Source organism: Pseudopipra pipra, chromosome 4, assembly GCF_036250125.1.
Source record: "Pseudopipra pipra isolate bDixPip1 chromosome 4, bDixPip1.hap1, whole genome shotgun sequence".
Taxonomy (NCBI): domain Eukaryota; kingdom Metazoa; phylum Chordata; class Aves; order Passeriformes; family Pipridae; genus Pseudopipra; species Pseudopipra pipra.
The window spans coordinates 17,450,242-17,467,956 of record NC_087552.1 but is presented as its reverse complement, the minus strand read 5'-3'; the positions used below and the strand labels follow the sequence as shown (position 1 = coordinate 17,467,956).

Below are 17,715 nucleotides of genomic sequence, written 5' to 3'. Positions count from 1 at the left end.
CCGAGCGGGGCAGGCCGCTCCGCCATTGGCCGGCGGGCGGCAGTGACGCGCGGGCGGAAGCGGCCGTGCGCGGGTATCATGGCGGCGCGGGCCGTGTCGGCGCAGGGTTATTGGCGGCGGCTGGTTCCCGGTGCGTCCCTTTCGCTCCCTCCTCCTCCCGTTCCTCACTCCCCTCGGCCCACCATGCCGCCGCTAACCCTGTCGCTCTCTCCCTTGCAGCGGCGCTGTGGGCGCGCCCGCGCCGCCTGCAGCACGAGGGGCAGCCCCAGGCGCAACCCGAGCACCCCGACCAGGTGAGGCTCCCCCGAACCCCCCGTCCCGCCGCCCACCCTGCGCAGGAGGGGCTTCGGCCGGGCTGAAAAAGCCCGATTCTCCGTTTTCAGCCGTGTCTGAAAAGGCTTTGTCCTAGTGGCTACGGATCCGTTGTGTTACAGAACAGGAGGTTACCGGGTGCTGAGAGTTACGGCACCATTGACCTGTATTTCAGTATTCTAACTATAGTCCTTAAACCTGCTGCCTCAGTAACCCGAATGTGGAGCAAAAGCTTTGGTAGCACCAGCTGGTTTCCTCTATATAGCTGGGGAAAAGACTTAAGAGAGTGCACTAGGTTTACATTAAAAAAATATGTGGGTTTTGGCACCAGCAAAAACTTCTTAAAGTATTCCTTCTCTGCCCAAATTCTACCTATGCCTGCAAAGTGCATATAAATACCTCAAAGGCCGGTGCCCAGAGGATGGTGCCAGACCTTTTTTGGTTGTGCCCAGTGACTGGACAAGGAGCAGTAGCCATAAACTGAAACACAAGAAGTTCCACCTCAGCATGAGGAAGAACTTCTGTACACTGAGGGTAGCAGAGCACTGGAACAGGCTGCCACAGTAGGGTGGTTGTAGAATCTCCCTTTCTGGAGACATTCCAAACCCACCTGGATGGCATTCCTGTGCAGTAGGATGACCCTGCCTTGGCAGGGGTGTTGGACCGGATGATCTCCAAAGGTCCCTTCCAACCCTGACAATTCTGTGATTTCTTGCGAGGACTTGGTGTTGGGTGTATTCTGAAGCTTGAGGAGCCTTTCAATCCTTGGAAATCTCTCTTTAAAGTGTGTGAGCAGACAGGAGCTCCCTCAGGCCACTTGCTTTGAAATTCTTTTCAAAAAAAAGACTCTCGTGACTTATCAGACAGAGCTACCTCACTACCAGCTTCTGCAGATATTGACTTCTTAGTAACAGGTGTAAGCACCATCTCACTGAATGCTCTAATAGACTTGTTACAGTATCATTATTCCTAAAATATAAAAGGCTGTTTACCTGTGAGAAGTGTTTTAGATGGCTCTGTACCAATCAGTGTGTTAGGGAAACAGAGTTAGGGAAGTTATTTAAAAACTTCAGTGGTGCCCTAAATATCTCTTTTGGTTTCAAGGTATATCTTGCCTGAAGGATTCAAAGTAACAAATGTTCTTTATTGTCTGGCGAAGCTTAAAGATGTTAAAAATTCTCTAATTTCAGCCTATACAAATGGAGAACCCTTATAAGGAGCCTCCAAAAAGATGTATCTTATGTAAAATAAATGTGGACTACAAGAATGTGCAGGTGAGTGAAAACTCATGTCCTCGGATGAAGGTAAGTGGTTTATGATTTTTAAATGTGTGTATCAGAAGTCCACAAGAACTGAAAAAAAAAAAAAAAACCCCAAACATAAAAATCCATTCATATGTGTAGGAGTTTAGAACTTGAAAATGTGTGCAGATTAAGGGTCAAATAATGTAGTTATAAGCTGATCAAGCTACTAGTTCTGTGTGTTTGTGTGACAGTTTTGCCATTTACCAAATAAGAGTCCTTGGTTACAATCCATCTGTCATACAGCTTAAGTGTTATGCCATAGAAAATACTGTTTAGTTCCAAGCTCTACTTTTTCTTTAGGTAGAACTGTGTTTTGTAAAAACAGATGGGGAAAAAAAAAGAAAAACAGAGGGCAAGTAGTAACATAAATATCTAAAAAAAGTTCTTAAACTGACTTTGATTTTCTTATTTTTAAGTAGCTTCTTTCCCAGTTTGTTTCTCCTTATACTGGCTGCATGTATGGCAGACATATAACAGGTATGTGAAGTATTAAATTAAAAATTTACTGGTTAATATTCATGTTCTTCTAAGTAACTGTGCATCAGCAACCTTTCCAAAAGTAACTGCTACCAACTCTATACGTTTTTTAAGAGTATTCCTCTGACTTAGTAGCCTGCATCAAGGAATAAAAATATCCCTTAGTTATATGCGTTTTGTATGTAACAGTAAAAGCACATGTGCATTTTTCCAGGAAGACTAGACAAAGATAGAGGGAATTATCAGTAATATCCCTTTCACCCTTTAGACTAATGGCTTGTTTAGTGTTGAAAATAATTCATCTCTTTAGGCTTGTGCCACAAGAAGCAGAGGGAAGTTACAAAAGCCATTAGAAGAGCTCAAGTACTTGGTAAGTATGATTATGCTTCCGAGTTTTCTAAGGCAAGCTTACTTTTCTATTAAGAATACCTCCATCTTATCTTTTTACAGGATTTATGCCAGTTGTGCTTAAGAACCCACAATTTCTCACAGACCCCAAGATATGTAATATCAAGTATCCAGAGTAAAATGCTGTAAAGAAATAAACAATAAAACTGTGTTTCATGTTCATATACTTGCTTACTGGAAATGTGGTTTTCTAGCATAGTGCGTGGTTGAGTGAGGGGTGGATGTCAGTTGGATTTTTATTAATTTTATGAAGTCTCTAAAATTTATTGTCTGAAGGAAGTATGAAATATTAAGGCAGTAAGAGAAACTGGCAGCTTTCTGGACCCCTTTCTGAGCTCACAGGTCTTGTTAAACTTTAGGTGGCTGTTTTTTATCCTCTCTGGATTTTAAGATGGGGGGAAATGAGCAAGTATTGGTTTCCTAAGGATAAATTAAAAGTATTTAAAATGTGGCAGTTCAAGTAGACTGCTAATTCTAAGTTATCTGTGTTCATTTGGTGCTGCCTGCATCAGCTTCTGCTGAGGAAAGGGTAGTACTGCTTCTTCAACAGCAGCTTGAAGTTGTATTAGTTTGAGGCAGTATGTGCTTATCTGACTGCTGGCATAGTCTTTAAACCCTGAGAGAGAGATTACAGATGGAACTCTGGAAGGCAAAATGAGGGAATGTCATCTGGACATTGTTATGCTGAACAGGATTCATGCACTGGACAGAAACCCCAAACAAACCCTGTACGTTTTGCAAAAATGGACTGAAAACTGACACATCACTTGAATATGCTTGCAGTAGCTTTTGGTGTGAAGTCATCTGACAAATCATTAACAGATCAGAAAGTAGGAGAGTGTGGGTATTCATTTGTGTCTCTATTTTTTTCCAACACATCCTCGTCTGATTCAGTGCTGCTCAGTGTAAGCTTCCTGTCCTGGTCACTGTCCTCTGGGTCTGCAAGTGATTCTCGGTGAAGCTGCAACGATCTGGATTTCTTGAATGACTTTGATACTGTTGTGGTCCCTCTGACTTTACGCTTGGTTAGATGTCTTGTTTCAGCTTCAGTGAAGTCTCTTTCCTCTACCATGAGAGTCAGTTTGTCCGTGACATTAATATTATGGTTAATGTTACAGCAGTTCTTGGATATCTGTTGGCCTTTGAAGGAAACAATACATGTCTGAAGTCCAGAATTGGGGAAAAATGTTTGCAGTGCCTGACAAAGGAGAACATTCTCCTTTGGCTCTCCTGTGTAGTTTCTGTCTTCTCCTGGGGGGAAAAAAAAAAAGTTACAGTTGCAAAACCTCTTGCACACTCCTACCCCTGGTGTTTTGGCTGCCTCAAGTTCAGAAGTGTTTTCTGCTTCTGCCAATTGAACAAACTTTGGAAGTCTAAAGCTGGCATTACATTTGGTTAACTTACCTGAACAACCTTGTTGCTTTTTCCTCTTTATTTCTTCTTTTAATTGCCTCACCTCTGCTAAAAGTTTCTCTACAGATCGTTCACTGACTTCTACTGTAAAGCATATTTTCTGCAAGAAAAAGGGCATTTGATCAGATTAATAGTATTCACAGAAGCTGACTTTAACCTTGTTGCAAAATCCTTAAAGGTACTCACAATTAAGTTGGACACAAAGTAGTAAAAGCTTAAGTAATGAAGTTGAGGTGGATTTTAGAGATCACTTAAACCTTGTGTTCAATGAGGTGCAGGATGTTTTATTTGTTCCTATCTAAGCAAAGAAGATCTAACAAACTACGGATAGTACTCCTTCAAAACAATCCTCTTCTGAGAATTTATTAGTGAACTTGAAGATTTATCAGTGTACTTCTATCAAATGGAACCTTAAGTCTTCAACTTTGAGAACATAATGTGCAGCTGCTGATAGTAAATGGAACTCCCTGATCTTTCGGATGCCCTTCCAAGACACAGGTTTGTTTCTCATGTAGTGCAAGATGTTGTACCCTCTGCTTGACTTCAGTTTTGTAGTACTACCAAAGGTGAGGCAGGTATGCCTGGCTTACCTTGAGTTCCTCCTGCAAAGTGGCATACATCTCATTTATCTTATGAACCTCTTGCAAGGATCCATCCTCATGAAAGAACTCTGACCTGTGGGCCAAGAATGTAACTGTATAATTGCAAGTTAGTTATCCCAGTGCTTACTTAGTAGGAGCTTTAAAGAATAAATAAGCATTTTGAGCTTCAGTAGCAGGTGCCTATGTTGAGACAGAAGCTGCTCTCCTGGCAGAGTATGGGACTGAACTAATTTCCAAGTGTGGTGGAATGCTAGATAATTGCAGATAAAGGACAAAAAGTGAGCAGGATATAGCTGTAGCATTTGCAAAAACACGTAAATGCTTTTATAGAAAGGTAAGTATAGTTATGTTAACAGGAAGCAACAGCTGTCAGTCGATATGTCATTGTACCTGTGTTGTCTTACTGCTCTCACAAAGCCAGAAGATACACAGGAGCCAGACACTGTTCTGTAACCTTGCTGTTCTGCCATACCCAGATTGGTAACCACCAAAGGGACTTTCTGGAAAAGACTGAAAAAGCAGAAGTATAAAAACATGATCTATTAACATCCAGAGGCCTCTTTTTGATAGTTAACAGTTCTTGACTGTTAAGCATCCCAGATGGGGGTTTACAGTATAGTTAGTCCTTGCTAAATGTATTACATGACACAGAGATGAGGCTAAAGGCAAACTCCAGGAGCAACCAGACACTGAGCCTGTATTATTTCCCCTGTTTCTGAGTACAGTACACAATAATGCAATACTTGCTTGTTAAGCCTAGCCTGTGGGCAGCATGTCTCTGAAAATAGTTACCACCAATTTAGATATCTTAATATGTCAAGATAAACACCATGGATGGTTGAAGTCCTATAGAGAAAACCAACTTGATCAAGAACAGCTTATGTACATAAATATGCTGACAGTGTCTACCTGATGATGCTGGCACTACAGATTTAAAGGGACATCCCAGAATAGAGTCCCAGGGTAAGCTTTGAACTGTGCTCTAGCAAGATAAGGAGGGATCTTACCTAATGTATAAGTTTCAAGGGTAAAATAAACAGTGTTAATAATTCATTTGCAACAAAGTGAAAAAAAACCCCAACTGTTTCAAGTTAGAGCACACACTGTAGAAAACAAACCAATTACCCTTCCTGTGGCCGATGTAAGGCATGTTCCAGTCTGTAAGTAGAACAACTTTCTGTCATCACACTAGAGGTTAACAGAAGGAATACAAGACCCTGATTTGATAGGTGTGACTGCAGGTTCTTATGGAGGAGTCTCTCCCGGAATGTCATGGTCTGGTCTGTGTTGCGTCTGAATTTGTACCATCCTATTACACTCTGTAGGCAGAAGAAAAATCATTGTTAGTGTTGAATTCTGCTGTCCCTGTGTGCCACAGTGAAGCAAGGTTGATACAGTACAAAGTCACAAGTCTGAATTGTTTGGTGATACGTACATATTCAAGCAGTTAACTTGAAACCCTTAAAACATCTAAGCCTAATTCCAGTATGGCAGCTTCTTTCCTTCAAAACCATGTGTTGAACCGGCCTGTTTCTGAGCTTGTGCTCAAGCTGAAACTCTGCAAACTTTGTTCTGCTATTTTGTGGTTTGTTTCTTTTCAGCTTATACCTTCCCCCTGTAAAAATTTCTTCTGTAGAAAAGACTAATTTTTTTTGGTCAAATCGTGCTTAACCATTTGAGCGAGCTGACCTTAACTCATCTTAAGCTAGAAATTGATAGAATTCCTTTGGGATACTTGAAATGTTCACTTGGGAAATTAATAAGAACAAATAAAGTTGTGACGTATATGTAGCAAACCCTACATATATATACCAAAAATAACCTAATCTGGTTTTCTAGGGGGAAGAGATGATGCATCTGCCTTGACCAGCAGCATATGGGACTAGATAAAAGATTTAAAATGAGGAGAGAAAAAAAGCTTGATGCAAAAGGTATCCAGAACAGCCTCCAAAATTTCAGTAAGCTCCTCAGTATGGTTTAGATTTGAAAATAAAATACCTTCTTACAGCCTGATAGTATTTTCTTCAGGGCAAGTTCATTCAGTTCTCCTGCAGAATTATAAAAGCTAGAAGAAGAAAAGTAGGACAATTAGAGGGGAAAAAATGCTAATGTAGAAATAACTATTCACTAACATTCTGGTAATCATCTCTAATAGTCTTTTCCCCCTCCTATTAAGCATAACAATATGCTGCCACAGCTTCTCTGCTGGGTCAGAGCAGGTGATTTCATTATTCAAATAGCTCTGTAGGAGGTCTTGTACAGCCCAGATCCTCTTCTAGCATCAGTGCTGCTGGGATATAAGTTAAAAGTAGCACCTGTGTTCTCTGAACTACAAAAAAATAAGATGCCTTCAATTTGATATAAAATGCATTTCTAATAAGAGATGGGTTTATTAATTTTCAGAAAGGTTTGAGAAGGAAACTGTGATTCTCCCCTTACAGGGGTGTAAACCTGCACAGCTGTGTTTCCATGTATGATGGAACTCTGAATACTAACTTTTGAAACTACTCCTGCTATGGGGCTAACAAGTGTTTCTTTTATTGACCCACTTAGAAGCCTATGGCTGTACCTTTTTATTTATTTTTAAAATTTTTATTATTATTATTTTTGAGGGTGAGTGGCGAGAATGTATGCTTTTAGTAAAGCAATGTTTTTTTCAGTATGTTGATATTATTCTTTACTTTATATGGTATCATAGCTCACCAGAAGGTGCACTGTGTCATATCTCTTTTTCCATATACATAGGCAAAGACCAAAAAAAAAAGACATAATAAAAAAGAATAGGAATAACATAAGGCATTTTGCATCTGTTATTCCAAGAGGTTGATATGGCTACTATAGTTATATCATGTGATTTTCTCAAGTAATGTAATATGAGTTTAAATCCTGAAGAGTTCAAGTTAGGCATTTTGTATCTGTTTACTTAAGACTCTTACCTGAACAGCTGGTAGCAGGGAATATGCTTCTGTATATCTGGAAAGTGAAAGTAATATTACACCAGGTTCATCAGTTCTTCTGTATGCTATGATCACTATTAAACTCATAGCAGAACCAAGAAATAATTTTATATAATTTCTTAAAAACAAATGCATTAATAAGGTGAAGAAAGGAAATATTTAAAAAATATATTCTAATTAATTTGTTCAAATGTAAAGGGAACCACTTCTGTAAACTGTATTTTTTTGTGTATTTTGTCAAATGAAAAATCAAGTTGGGCATTTTATTTCTCTCTCCCTTCTGTCAAAGTACAGGAGTAGTATGTAATATGAAAGATTTCCCTTGAGTTACTCTGCAACAAGGCATAGATGCCGTTAGTAAGATGAGGCTGAAGAACAGAAACCCACAGGGTAGATAAATGGAAGGCTGACAACCAGAAAAAAAATGGCAGGTGATCTAATGGCATTCTAAATCCTTTTTTTTTAACCTAAATTCTCCACTGTTTTCATTTTCACAAGATAACTGAAAAAAACCTCCAAACTTTAGAGCAACTAAGTCTGCCTGTGAGAATGTAATGACAAGACTCTGGGTAACCTGATCAATGCCACTGCAAAAAATTCCCCACATTTTTGGTTCAGCTGTGAGACTCTGTGAAGGAAAGTGTTACACCTTAATTGTATCCCAGAGTAAAACTAAAAAATGAGTTGTAATTTCTCCCTACTATATTTTCCAGAAGATTGGCAAAAAGGCACATGCTGCATTACCTTGTTCTGTTTCTTTTTGTATAACTGCATTTGAAAGGAATGGAGTTGACTGTGTGTGCATGTATGTATACAAATGTAAGGGCCAGTATAAAATGCACATCCACTCCAATCCCGTGAAGACTATAAAAAAAATACATCTGACATCTGCTTAATGAAATCAATAAACAGCTTGCAGCCTTCAGACACAGTATTTTATAAGCTCTCAATGAGGTAATAAATGCTAATACATTACAGGTCACATCACTGAAATAGACCAAGTTTTTCAGGGCAACTGTAGTTCAGGAGAGTTTGTGTTGTGGCCAGAACAAAGTAGCAGTCTAAACCCTAAATTACCTTTAATCTGACGAGATACTTGGTAAAGAGCAGCTATTCAAGGAACTAAGAACTAGTATTTATTTAAAGTTACTCTGTTTTCTGCAGTAGTATTGTAACTTTTGTAGCAATTAAAATGTTGCAAAATAATGCTTTTTACACCAAGGTGCACTCCTGGACCTCACAGCTTTGATAATGCTCTAAGTTTTTGACTGCCCTCCTTCAAAACTAAAGCATTCACATATTGCCTGAAACCAAGAAGGGTATTAAAAATATGGACAGACTAACCTATTGTATAAACAACTTCAACATCATCCATTTGTGAGTCAGTAATGCTGTTCTTGGCTTCACCTTTCACATCTCCAAGGAGAAAACCTTCCTGTAGAGGGGAAGAGGAAAAAAGTGTTCATGTTAACCGTAGCATTGAACAGACACTCCTGCTGTACTCGGTGCTGGTGGGGCCTTACCTCTAATCCTGTGTGCAATTTTGGGTGCCACAATATAAGAAAAATACAAAGCTATTAGAGAATGTCCAAAGAAGGGCCATGAAGATGGTGAAGGGCCTTGAGGGGAAGCCGTATGAGGAGCGGCTGAGGTCACTTGGTCTGTTCAGCTTGGAGGAGACTGAGGGGAGACCTCATTGAAGTCTACAGCTTCCTTGTGGGGGGCAGAGGAGGGGCAGGCACTGATCTCTTCACTCTTGTGACTGGTGACAGGACTGGAGGAAACAGCATGAAGCTGAGTCGGGGGAGGTTTAGGCTGGATAAAGGAAAAGGTTTTTCACCCAGAGGGTGGTTGGGCACTGGAGCAGGCTCCCCAGGGAAGTGGTCACAGCACCAAGCCCGACAGAGTTCAAGAAGTGTTTGGACAATGCTCTCAGGGACGTGGTGTGACTCTTAGGGCTGTTCTCCTATGCAGGGCCAGGAGTTGGACTTTGATTATCCCTATGGGTCCCTTCCAACTCAGGATATTCCAAGAGGATTTTCCCTCTCATATTAAGTCCAAATGCTGTCTTCAGAAAAGGAAAAAAAGGTGTCAAAATGAACTTTTTTTTTTTTTCAAACAGACTAGGTTTTCACTAATTTTTCAATACTAGCCCGTAGTTCCGAGGGAAGAAACCAAAACCCAACAAGTAGTGATGCATCCTCCTCGGCTGTCTCCCGTCCCTCCTCGTTGAGCAGCGAGCAGCCCACGGCCGTGCGGATGCTGCCCGCCGCCCAGGCTCGGGCTAGGCGGCCATACCAGCCCTTCGCTCGCTCCTGGGCAGACACGGCGCTGCAGCCGCCACAGCCTCCCGGTTTACCGGGAAGACCCCGCGTTTCCCCGCCGCTCGCACACAAAGCGACTCCCGTGCGCGGCGGGGCGGCAGAGCCCCGCAGCCCTGGGGCCGTGCCGGGAGCCCGGGCAGGGGGAGGCCCGGCGCCGGCGCGGCCACGGCGGGGGCGGCCCCTCCCTCCCTCCCTCCCTCCGCTTCCTCGGTCCCCTCTTCCGCGGCACCCACCGTGTCCGAGTCGGTGCTGAGGTGCTGGAAGGCGAGCGCGCCGAAGACGAAGCCCGAGAGCAGGGCCGAGGTGCTCTCGCCCTCCATGCCCCGGCAATGGCGGGACGGGCCGCGCCGCACGGCGGGAGCCCCCAGCGGCCGCCGGCGGCAGCGCCGCACCGGGCCCGGGCGGGCACAGCCCGGCACAGCCCGGCACAGCCCGGCCCCGCAGGGACGCGGGATCCCCTCAGCCGCCCGCGCCCGGGCGAAACGTGGAAAGTCTAAACGTTTTCTTCAGAAAGGGTGTCCTCTGATGTTTGGTCTTTGTGTGCTTTCAAAGCTAATCAACAAGAAAGGCGATTTAATCGGTGAAAACGGATCACAGAATCACGTAGTCAATAAGGTTGGAAAAGACCTCTGAGATCATCGAGTCCAACCTATGACCGACATCACGGTGTCAACTAGATCATGGCACTAAGTGCCACATCCAGTCTCGTTAAACACCTCCAAGGATGGTGCCTCCACCATCTCCCTGGGCAGTCCATTCCAGTTCCCAAGCACTCTTTCTGTGAAGAAATGCAACCTAATGTTCAACTTAAATCTCCCCTGGCTCAGCTTAAGACAGCAGCTAACAAACAATCTCTAAGTGGTGCTCAGGTGTCAGAAAGACAAATTACTTGTTGGTAAAATTGCCTTGTTAAGGTTTAGGGCTGGACATGCTTCAACGATCTCAGCCCATGGGGAGGTTAGCAAAGCTTGGGAAGAAGGATGTATCGCTCATAGTGGACACAAAGAATGCAATGTTTATGGGCCACAAAGACATCTGGCAGAATTCCCAAGAAAAGGAAGAAACTAATGAAGACAACTCAGCAACTGTGCTGAATCAGCTTCAACTGCATGAAAGGTAATTCTGTCAGTGGTAGATGGCAACCACTGACTTACGGCCACCAACTCAAGAAACCCACTGGCCCAAAAGAAGAGAAAGACCAAACCTGTGGACTAATTAGCATAAGAAGCAAGAGAATCATTAAACAATAGAAGATACAATACTAATTAAAAGGACAACTATGTAACTTGTAACCAATGAACATTATTACCTTTGTTTGCTAAAATGTATAAATAGTGAAAAATTTTGATAGTTGGCATGCTTGATTTGTGAAATACCACCGAGGACCCATGATTGTGTAACTCTGAAATAGATAATCAATATCTCTCTCAAGTGTGTAGTGTAATTATTGGCTTATTACACACTGTGCAATGAATCCGATTTTGTGAACAACAGCACCAGACCTCACCTCCTCTGTGCCCGCTTCTATCTTCCCTCACTCTCCCAGCCTCTTCCTGCCACCTGCCCAGTGAGACTTCTGGAAAATCATCCCTTGCAGTTTGCCTTAAATGGCACAGTTCTTAAGTCTAAATTCCTGGAGACTGAAACAATTGAAACACTGCTCTGACTTAGGAAGGCTGCTCAGTCCTCTGCCTCTGTGAATGTCTGTGAGTGCAGCCCAAGGGCTTGTCCCGAGGGTGTCCTGGCCCCATTCATGGCTGCCAGTCTCCTGCCTGCAAGCTCTGGGACCTGATGCAGCTCTAGGCTGAAAGGCAGGATCTGCACTCATGGAAGTGCCTCATTGAGCTGCACTACGAGCTTTAGTTTGATGCTTTCATCAAAATGACATTTAAACTGAGCTGCCTGGCCCACATCATCCTGCTGGGAGTGTGGGTGGAGTGAGCTGGGCTCATGTCTTGGGAGTGGGAGGATTGTGTCACACCAGCCTGCAATATGAAGAGGCATGGCACTGGCTGACCTGCTGTCCATAACAAGGCCATGCCTTTCAAAACAGGCCATGCAGCTGTGAGGATGTCTGGAGATGCACTGTACTGTTTAGGATTGTGGTGAGAATTTTCTGAGTTAATAACCTAATAAATTGTGATAAGGAATTAATACAATGATAATGCCGAACAATGCTGAGCAGTAAATTGTACAACTTCTTCCTCAGGTATAGACTGAGTTTGCAGAATATACGTTCTGTATTTTTTCAGTTGTCACATTTTACTCATTTTTAATACTTGTAGTAATGTATTTTTACCCATTTTAGCAGGTGTTCCTGACATAACAGTCAGAAGAAAGGTCTAGAAAACAATTTCAGGAAGGGAGAGTTAAAAGTGACAACATTCTTTGAAATACGATCAGAGGTCTGGTCTAAAGGCCGCAGGAGTTTTACCCCTTCACATCAGGCAAGCAAATGTTTGATTCCATCCCTCACCAGGACTATAGGTAAGCACATTCTTAGCCTTAGACATTAATTGCCTGACTCTTGAAATAGAATGTATGCTCCTGTGGTCTTTTAAGTTGTATTTCCATGCTTTTGGGATCTCAAATATGTTTTTTTTATGTTGCATATAAAATTAATATTCTTAGTGTAATATTTTTTCCATTAAAACTTGTTGGCAAGATTTAGAAGGAGAAGGGTTAGTTCTGGTATATTTAAATAAAATTCTTTAAGTATTATTTAAAATATATGTGAATGGTGCCAAAATTTAGAAGAGGAAAATTGTTGTGCTTCTTAGCTGTTGTTACAGTGGAGAGAGGGACCAGCTAGGACTTTTATTTCTCAACACACTCATAAATGATCTAGATCTCTGGATAAGGGGAACACAAGTCTCTGAATGATACAGAATGATGGACGAGGGTAATGGGAAAGAGCTAGCATGCATTTCTTACAATGCAAGCCATGTGGTATTAAAAAAGGGGTAATAAGTACAACGCAACTAAAGTGATACATCGCGAAAAATGATTCCATTATGGACCACGTTGCCGTGGCGAAAGCAGCAAGAACTGATGGATGTGTCCATATTCCATAGCTGTTTGTGGAGAAAATGATGAAAGGGGATGAATGCTGACGTCTTTCAGGAATTGCCCCAAAGGACCCTGTGCTGTGTTTGCAGTCACTCCTAAGCCAGAGCTGGGAGAAAATGTTATGCATTTAACCAATGCAATAAATGTTGGGCATTGACAAATTATTTTATTGCATTTAGCATCAATAATACACAAATCATATACAAGATTTATATGGACAATATGTGAGGTACATATTGAAAGTCGTGTAATGCCTTCACACCTGTGATATCTAGGCATTGCTAAGGCAAACAAATGTAGTCAGAACATGTAGTGGATTTCCCTGTTTTGTGATACAAAGACTCAAGCCTGTTGTAAGCTACAGGATACAATAAATAAGGTTCTGTAATTGTTGAATTTATGTTGTGTGGAAACAATAATGCTTGTGTGGTCAGAGCTAAATGTATTACAGTCATTCTATGAGGGATACAGTAGTCAAACATACTTCTTCGATGTTTTCATAATTCAACTGTTGATGGCCAAAGATAAAGCATAAAAGGCACAATCTTACTGTGGTCAGATATAAACACATATCTGTTTAGTGGTGTAGATGGGATCTGTACAGACCTTAAGAGTAGCAGATATAGATCAGTTAGGATGTTAATGCAGAGGAGTACAAAGTTGCATTTAAGTGCCTGAAAACAGTGTAGTTTCTATAGATAAATATTGCACTTGACATTGCTATTACATGCAATAGGTGATCTTTAAGGTTATTCTGGCTTTTTGGAGGATTTTTCACCAGTAAAACATGAACCTCAGTCTTGATAAATATCAAAACAAAACTACCAGAGATTATTTCCCCCTTAAGTAGCAATCAGGTGTGGAATCTGAGGTTGAAACACAGAGAAGACATAAACAAAAAACAAAAAGGCCCTTTTTTCTCTTCTTTTTTTTTCTTTTTTTTTTTTTTTTTGTTTGTTTGGTTTTGATTTTGTTTTTAAATTTTATTTTATTTTATTTTTTAATATCTGCAATTGAAAAAGATATATTCTTAGTAGTTTTCATGTGTAAGTACACACATCAGAATTACTGGACCGCACAATGCTCTCATCAGTCCTGTTTGAAAGACTTTCTTATCCTGCAAAGCATAATCCTGGTACCCCTGAGTATTAACTGATGCTGGCTAATCAGCCCAGGTTTGCTCTCTTGACCCTCTGTCATTGACTTACAAGGCTTTTCTAAGTAGATCAGTCCGCTTTGTAGCATAGCAAAACTCACACAGAAATACCAGAGAGCCCTAAAACTGGAGGCAGAAGAGCATTTAGCAATAGTAACACCTTCGTGTGCCTAATGGCAATGCTTGTGTGTGCTTCTGTACTTCTAGATGTAAGCAGTTTTGGATCATGTTTCAACTCAAAACAGTTAAACAATATACCCTGTATATTTACTATAAAAATGTACTATATATTTACCATAAACAATATACCCTGTATATTTACTATAAAAAAGATCAGCTGGTAGATGGTTGACCATGATTGATAGTTGTGGTCATTGTCATTCACCTCAGGTAGAAATTTCTCTTTGTTAACCTTTAGGGAACGTATTACTTCAACAACTGAAGCACCATGTGGCTGAAGCTGATGTGTCAGTGCTCCTTTGGAACAGTATCTGCTGGGGACATACAATGTTCTGGTAGTCTGATAAGAAAGGCATTGTAAGAAAGGCAGGCTGCAAACTCCTGTAGGATATCCCCTCAGAGTCACTGGAATAGTTAGTACTGAACAGGAAGAAAGCATACCTGGAAAGAGTGGTTCCCAAAATTTCTGTGACTGTGTGATACCTTCTCTTTGAGGCCATGCCAAGTGTTATTTCCAGTCTGTGTCTGCAGTAGGGTACGTATTGGGAAGGCAAAACCATAGTGGTACTTCTTGAAAGCTGTTATGCCTCATTGCTGTTTTTCGTCTGTTCACAGTGTATATGCATCTGCTCGAAAGCTGACTGCTGTACAGGAAAAGGCTGTTTATACCTGATTTAACCCTTCCATGTAAGGCACTACAGATAGACAGAGGTCAGTGCCGTGTTTGCTTCTCCTTGCACTGAAAAAATAAACGGGTCATAATTCTGGTTCCATATGACAATTGGCAATTAGATATTAGGCAATGTTTTGCAATATGAAATTAGTAGAATGACCCCAAGGGATCAAGAGCCAAGAGTAGGCGTCTGACACCCATTTTGTCTCCTTTTCATTTCCCTAGGAGACCAGGATTGTTTCAAGTGAATTTCTTATGCTTGTGGGTGTCAATTTGACATTTGTTAAATTAAAGGGAGCTTTGCTCTTGAATTCCTCCTGTGTCACCAGCATCTCTTTCTTCTAAGTTAGATTTTGTGAACAGAGAGTTTTGCACATTGTCTTGCAGCTTTTCTTGACATTCAGGGTACTTTGTGATAATGAAGGGCTTGTAGCTATTTGGTATAAATTCATCAGCTGTTATATACTAGACCTTACAAATGAATGCTACGTTCTGTTGCTGCATGTTTATTTGAATTATTTGCAATGCCTTCACACTTCCCTCTCCCAGCTTAGAAATGGATATGATTGCAGCATGGTTGGCTGTTGGTAAAAGGGACAAAGAGGGCAGAAGAATGACATGCAGAAGCTCTGTTTAGTCAGTGGCTGGCAGAATTAATTCTGAAAGAAATTTCTGTGCCGAGGAAATTTGTGTAGCCCCATCACAAATTGTAGTTATTCAGCTCATACTGGATTCGACAAACGTATAGTTCAGTGGTTCTTTGGAAATAATAAAAGATCAATTATTGTGCTGGGGTGTAAAAAGCTATGCCAAATTTCTGACCAAAAAACAGGAAGCTGTGTTATGAATTGCCTTGAGAAATAAAAGATTTCCTTTCTTCTTCACATCATGAACAAGTGCAAGTTCATTCAGGGCAGAGATAAAATTCCAATCCATATGGATTTTGTAGTGCCTTTGGGCTGGATAGTTTGACCACCTCAATAGAGAGGCTACTAGCAACTCTTCAATTCTTTCACTTGGAATACCATCCCTATGGCCTCCTCTTTCACAGACCTGCAAGGGGCTGGGGCTGCCAGGCTGGCCCATGAATTCAAGATGATGCTTTCACTGCAGTGGGTTGTTGCAGTGCTATGTGTCCAGGAGCAAACTGAGTGGAATAAGTGTAGTAATTATATTTTATTGTGTGGAAAATGTGACATGTTTGGTGAAAAGCAATAGACTGACAAGATCTCTCTATTTATTCCCCCTCTAAACCTGTTTTGTTTTTTTTTTCCTCATACATCTGTGATAATTGTCTCAGCAATCCTCAAAAAACCTCATGTGTCTTGGGCTGAGTGGTTTGCCAGGGAAAATTATAGCTGACAATCCCATAATTCAGCATAATAGATGGGTGAACGTGGGAGGGGGTTGCTTGCTCTCTGGTATTTTTAGAAAGTGGCAGGTAAGGATTACAGTGTCTGTGCTCATGGTGTAGTGGGGAATATGACTTTGTAAGAGTTAGGCAGTGCAGATGATGAGGTTTCATGGGATGGAAGACAATTCTGCCCTATTCAGGAGGGGAAACATCATCTTACTCCCACGCAGGGTAGGCAAGTCTGTATTCCCTTCTATCCTTTTAAGAAAGAATCCATCTTTTGTGTGTCCAAACTTATTGCTGAGGCATCCCATTAAGCGAGTCACCACAACTTCCTGTTACTTTGTGGTGTCCTATCAATACTTAATTTTGCCCACCTTTCCTGCCTGAATCAGGTCCCAGAAACTACCTCCACCCTCCCGCCCACAAGGTTTTTAGCACCCAGGCGACATACATACCGATCCCCTGTGCTGGGGCTGATGGCAGCTCTTCAGAGACACTGCCTTGTGCCAGGTGCATCAGCGCCCGCCCATCCAGCTCTCCAGTATATGCCACCCTAGGGATCATGTGTTAGCTGGACAAGCCACTCGAGGAAGAGACTAGTAGTGAGAATGTAAGGAGTGGTAGCTAAACAGAAACGGGTGAGTAAAGCTGTTTTACAAATGATAAAACACTGTTCCCAGGGGAGCCTGGAACTGGAGCCTTTTGGTGGGGCAGGTGAGAAAATAGTGGTTGATGGCGTACCTGGCAGCGGCAGCGTGATGGGAGAGTGAGGGGCTTGAGGTTGCCATTGAGAGAAAGAGCAATGGGAAAGCAGAAAAAACCAAACAGACAAATCAGCAAGATTTTGTAGAAGATACAGAAAGCTCAGAAAGAAGCCAGAAAGGGGAGAGAAGGCAAAGAAGCTAAATAATGAGAAGAAGCAAAAGAAAAGTTAGACTGCTGAAAAAGATTGCAGTGTAGTTGCAAGACCCGAAGGATGTCATTCAGCAGCAAATCTGAAGATACAAAAGCTACTTGACTCACTATAGGGCACAAGAAGCATGCCAGAGATTCATGTGAGCTTGAGAACATGTCAGGATCCTGCTTGTTGGTGCCTGGGCATGTGATATAAACTAGAGGACTTAGAGGTGGTACAGCCCACTCTGACACCTCTGCTTCTGTTACTGACTGGAGGGTATTGGGTGCACTTTCTACAGAGAATCTTTGGGTCTGCTTTCATTTCCAAGAAAATCCAGTTTGTGTGTACTCAGACTGCTCCACAAACCAAACAATAGTACGTGGGATTGGGGATATTTTAAAAGGACAGCCCCAGCTTTAGAAAAACACGCTAATGTAAGTATGTGCAAAGGGAAGATGCTTTGTGGACTAGCATATCACTGTCTCGGCAGTTTTGCTCATTCTATCAAAGTTAGTTAATTTGTTCTGTGAGAAGGTTGTAAACAAGCAGCTGGTGGGCTCCCCTTGAATTCTGGAGTTATTCACC

General features: G+C 41.8%; 2 protein-coding genes across 2 annotated transcripts; one reads left to right on the top strand and one right to left on the bottom strand.

The window, feature by feature from the left end:
• The first annotated feature begins 22 nt into the window (after positions 1 to 22).
• Positions 23 to 2,665, top strand: MRPS18C (mitochondrial ribosomal protein S18C). The gene is made up of 6 exons (XM_064651787.1): positions 23 to 130; positions 220 to 293; positions 1,503 to 1,586; positions 2,036 to 2,093; positions 2,404 to 2,463; positions 2,544 to 2,665. The coding sequence occupies exons 1-6, from the start codon at positions 79 to 81 to the stop codon at positions 2,618 to 2,620; spliced, it is 405 nt and encodes a 134-aa protein (XP_064507857.1). The 5' UTR covers positions 23 to 78; the 3' UTR covers positions 2,621 to 2,665.
• Positions 2,666 to 3,273: 608 nt separating this feature from the next.
• ABRAXAS1 (abraxas 1, BRCA1 A complex subunit) lies at positions 3,274 to 10,169 on the bottom strand. Its single transcript, XM_064651786.1, has 9 exons — positions 10,031 to 10,169; positions 8,818 to 8,908; positions 7,453 to 7,489; positions 6,515 to 6,581; positions 5,642 to 5,835; positions 4,907 to 5,026; positions 4,505 to 4,589; positions 3,906 to 4,014; positions 3,274 to 3,752 (listed from the first exon to the last, which is right to left on the bottom strand). Exons 1-9 carry the CDS (start codon positions 10,115 to 10,117, stop codon positions 3,325 to 3,327), a joined length of 1,218 nt encoding a protein of 405 aa, XP_064507856.1. The 5' UTR covers positions 10,118 to 10,169; the 3' UTR covers positions 3,274 to 3,324.
• Positions 10,170 to 17,715: the final 7,546 nt, after the last annotated feature.